The 4,866-nt window shown below is 49.3% G+C and overlaps 1 protein-coding gene across 1 annotated transcript; it reads right to left on the bottom strand.

Moving 5' to 3' along the window:
- Window positions 1-1,492: 1,492 nt before the first annotated feature.
- FOBCDRAFT_112274 (uncharacterized protein) lies at window positions 1,493-3,580 on the bottom strand (the record flags this gene model as incomplete). Its single annotated transcript, XM_054706388.2, has 2 exons — window positions 1,493-2,944; window positions 3,011-3,580. Coding segments are annotated over 2 exons (2,022 nt in total), but the record flags the coding sequence as incomplete, so codon positions are not given.
- Between the last annotated feature and the right edge of the window lie 1,286 nt (window positions 3,581-4,866).

Below are 4,866 nucleotides of genomic sequence, written 5' to 3'. Positions count from 1 at the left end.
TAACTCTAGCAGATAATGCACTGAAAGAGGGCCTTTCGAAGTAATGAACCAGCTTCTTACGGGGACAGAGGTGTTACAGTGGTGCGGGCACGTGAGTGCCATTGTGGCACTGCACACGAACACTGTCAAAGCACTCGGCGCATAGGTGAAAGTCACTGTCTTGGCACATTTTACAAAGATTCTCACCGCCTTCCGGGATGGTGAGCGTACAGGCGTCGCACCAAGAAAGTTGGGGATCAAACCGAACAGAGATGGGCTCGAGAGGAGAAGGGCCGTCGGGAATAGGACTCCCAGTCCTTTCGGCATGCTGCTCTAGAAGCTGGAGGATCCGAGAGTTGCCAGTGCGACGCGCCCACCAGAAGAGGCTGAGGCCAAACCCGTCCAGGCTCTCAGTCCTCGTACCCCCAGACGTGAGTAAAAGCTTTACTACTTCGAAGTGACCGTTTCTTACAGCAGCAAACAGCGCTATTGAACCAGACCAGTCCTTGAAGCCCGGGTCAATTCGCCCATCGGCAAGTAATATTTGAACCACGCTGACTTGCCCGTACCTGGAAGCGACGAACAACGCCGTATGACCAAAGTTTCCTACCCGGCTAGTTTCGATATCCGGATTTGCAAGCAGCAGCTTGACCACCTCGGTGTGTCCATTCGCCGATGCTGAGTGTAATGGGGTCCATCCATCTCTTCTCTCAGTCCTAACGGTCGCTCCTTTCTCAATAAGCAACTTAGTTACCTGACAGTGCCCATATTGAGCTGCTGTGTGCAATGGCGTAAATCCTCTCCAAGTTGCAGCCATAATACTGGCTCCCTCTTCAACCAGCAACTTGGCCACCTCAGTGTGCCCAGTACCGGACGCCGAGTGCAATGGAGTCACGCCCGCCTTTGTAGCGGCCATGATGTCGCTTCCTTTCTCAATAAGTAGCTTGACGATTTCGACATGCCTCCGACAGGATGCATAATGCAACGGCACCCATCCGTCCCTATCTGCAGCCACAACGCTAGCTCCGTTCTCGATAAGCAGCTTGACCATCTCGGTGTGCCCAGCCCAGATTGCGCTGTGCAACGGCATCCATCCCCTCCTATGCGGATCCATGGCTCTAGCTCCCTTCTCGATAAGAAGCTTAGCCACCTCGAGACGTCCCTCAACAACTGCGAAGAGTAACGGTGTCCACCCTTCCTTGTCAACAGCCGATACGTCGGCGCCTGCATCGAGGAGAGCTTTCACAACTTCTTCGTTCCCCCTTCTGCAGGCGATGTCGAGGGCTGAGAGCCCAAGGCCGTTTCCTTCATTCACATTATAGCCTCGCTCTTTAATCAAGGTGTTAGCTACGTCGGTTAGCTCGAGTTTCGCTGCATAATAGAGCGGGCTCGGCGAGGCGGATTCAATCCCATCTTCCTGAGCCTCATGTTTTTGTGTTGTTGGGGTGGCCACTTTCTCAAAAAACCCTTCAGCCTTGGCGTCCTGTTCATCGGACCATGCCCTCCAGGCATTCCAGGTCTTACTGCTTCTGTCAAAGAATCGGATGGCAAGGGTCAACATTTCCTCGTCGCTGCATATACCAGACTTGAAATGATGATGCCAAGCCCCTGCTGCATAGTTGCGGAGCGCCGTGCCGAGAGAAGATGCGTGATCTGTGATTTCCTGCCAGACACGCTCGAAGTTGATGTAGTAAAGGCAGGCTCTGGCGAGTAGAGTGTTTTGGTAGTTGGCTCGCAAGCGCTCGTTCTCTGATATCCAGCCTGGTGTTGGGAGGTTAACAAGCAGGAACTGCCTGACGGAAAAGTGCGCCAGGTGCACCGTCTGCTGGCCTGCAGAGCCGTCCGACTTCTGGCGCCTGACCTGGATGAGGGGGCCGCAGAGATCAACTATCTCGCTGTCGACATAGTCACCATCCACAGTGTCAGGCAGATCATCTACCGGAAGGTCGTCCGAATCAGTGATGAGAACCGCCTCGGTAATTTCGCAGACTGTCAGTGGACGTAGTGCGAACGCAGCCCAGCGCAACAGGGAGAAGATCCTCTCACGGTCTCGGCAGTTTTTAATTCTACTCCAGTTTCGGTCGTACAATCCGTGAAGCCCAGCCGGGGTCTCTTCGATAGCGCGACGGAGTTGCTTCATATTCAACCCTTTCCTCAGGGACTCCTCCTGCATCTTCAACCAGAGGAACTGGCCTTCACATCGATCAGCCATCGCTTCGGAGAGGGTCGACCGGACAACGTCATTCTTGTTTGGGAGCTTCCTGTTGATGATATGCCTAGAATAGGCGGCCGTATCGGATCGAACATCATGGCGCGATATCTTGTATTCGTCGAAGCTCCAGAGTGCGTTATCTGTGATAGCGTGGCGGATCTGGGGCTCATCACGGCTGACGACGAGAACTCTAGTGTTAGTCCCATCAACTGCGCCTGCGACGATACGAAGGAATTTGGCAACCGAAGCATTGCTGTCGTCCAAGTGGGTACATTCATCCAGACCATCAGCAATGAGTGTGCAGTTAGGAACAATGTGGAGAAGCTGTGCGAAGAGAGAGATGGCAGTCAAGCGTGTTGAGACGAAATCTAAGTCCTGCTCCCAAACCCGACGGACGTGCTTGTATGCGGGTTCGTGCTGCGAGGCGATCTGGGAAATCCATGACCGTATAGCCAGGAAAGGATCCTCACGGTTCTCGAGCTCGGATGAGAAGAAGAAATGGGCCACGGGTGTCATAAGAGTGGGCACGAGGTGGTCCACGATGTTTGCACAGATAATAGTCTTGCCAAATCCTGCTGGTCCGTTAATCCACAGCAGCTTCGCGCCAACTGTGAATTCAGAACTCAGCCAGTTCTGGAACACGACCCGTTCGAAGATCCAATCGCAAGTGCCGACTAGCTTCTTCTGGATGGAGTCGTCATAGTGCTCGTTGGGGATTGAGCGATCAAGCCAGGAGTAGACTTCTCGTCGCGTCTCAGCTTGGATATGTTAGTCTCAGATCCCTTAGAAGTTCTCAGCTGGCGACCTGCCTCTATGCACCTCCTCGATTCGCGCCAAGATTCGCTGTAGCTCCGCGAGCGAAGCATGACCCGGGGCCTTCCCAGAAGATAGCATGTCAGTTGCATCGGGAGGCACTAAGTTATTCAGCTGCTGCACGAGAGTCTCGAGCAGCTCGACTTGATCTGTCCGCTTTCCCTTGCCCCAGAGGGCCCAAGTCAGCTTCCGTCTCCTCATACCATGAAGCGACGGGGGCCCAATGGATCCTAAGGAAACCCCGTCGACGAGCGAAGGGGTCAGTTTTGACTGCGGTATGGACTGGTTGCTCGGCTCGCATATGGTATTGATGATCCGGAGAACATCCTCTACTGCCGCCGCTATATCGCGGTCGTCGAGAGCGGGATGATGGTCTTCTGCCAGAGTTGTTTTTTCAAGTCCCACACGTCGGCCCCATTTCTCAAGAAGGACCTTGGTAGCCCTGAATCTAGCGTCCAGCACACCAGATTCCGTCCCGAATGACAGGTAGGCCTGCACCTTGTCTGCGGCTTCTAAGCATGAGCTGAAGAGACCGACAAGCCCGACGACTCCAATGGCGAGGCCGATAGGTTCCATGATGATGCGATGGATGATGATGAATGGTGAATAGGGTGAATGTTGTCGCACTGAGCGTGCTAAAAGAATTAACGGTAAGGAAAGGAATAATAAGCAGTGGTATATTAATTAATTATTGCCTGCAGTTAACTGCTGTGCGGGGTACTTTATACTATAGATTTAAAGCATATAGTGCCTTATAGGTTTATGCTTAAATGCAATTTTATATAGTTATACACAGGCAGTGCTGTTTAGGCATATAGGGCCTACTTAAGTATTAAAGACAGAAACAGGCCCTATTTTACATTTTAGTCTAGTTATATATCCTTAATAATTATTATTTACATTAATAGCTTACTAATAATTAATTTTATATAAGAAGTTTTATAATACTAGTAAGATATAGGCTCTTTAATAACTAAAATAAATATTTATTAGTAATTAGTATTTTAAGTGTAATAATAGCTATAATAAATTTTAAATAAGTAGGAATATAAAAGAAATACTTATAAATTCTTCGCCCAGCCCGTCACATCTGTTCCATAAGCTGTACCAACTCAACGCTTCCTCTATGGGCCGGTTTGTGGCCAATTTCTGTTTGTATTGAGTTTGTTTATATTAAGTAACCTTCTCGATCCTACCGTGTTTTTAGTACCTATGTTGACAGCCTAAAGCATATACTTACAGTTTACACCTCCTCCCTTAGTTATTATTTTTATATTATTTAAATACTTAATCTCATTTCTTAGCTACTACTAACTTAAGGATATAAAAGATAAAATAAAAATACTTTTAATAAAATTTCTAACTAATAACTGATAGAGTCTTAACTTGGCTCCTATTTTTTATATTTTGATCCCAACCCAACAGATTAAAGTCAACCCTCTTCCCATTTTCACCCTCCGCTAGGGCCGACATGATTGCTCCGTTCAACAGGAATGTTCCGTCTATTTCCCGTCCGGGTACCAGCTCGAATAGTGTGGGATCCAACCTAGTCTTTAACCTTACTACCAACATAACCTGGAGATGAGCCTCTTCAGAGCGACTAACGTCGTAGTATCTATTGGCCCAACTCTTTACATTTGTGTCGAATAATGTGCCTAGTGCGAGACGCGTATCGTATAACCAAAACGCCCCTCGATTTAGTGGCTCTACGGTAGGTAGACAAGGATTCATTGGCGTACCGTGGATGCTCAAGAGGGTCGGCAAGCTCCCATTAACACCGGTAGGGACGTAGCCAGAGGCGAAGGACACTGGAATTATGATTTCCAGTTGTGTTGGGATCCAAACTAGGAAGGGGTTGACTT

The sequence above is a fragment of the Fusarium oxysporum genome, chromosome VIII (assembly GCF_013085055.1).
Source record: "Fusarium oxysporum Fo47 chromosome VIII, complete sequence".
Taxonomy (NCBI): Eukaryota; Fungi; Ascomycota; class Sordariomycetes; order Hypocreales; family Nectriaceae; genus Fusarium; species Fusarium oxysporum.
This window is presented reverse-complemented; position numbering and strand designations above follow the sequence as displayed.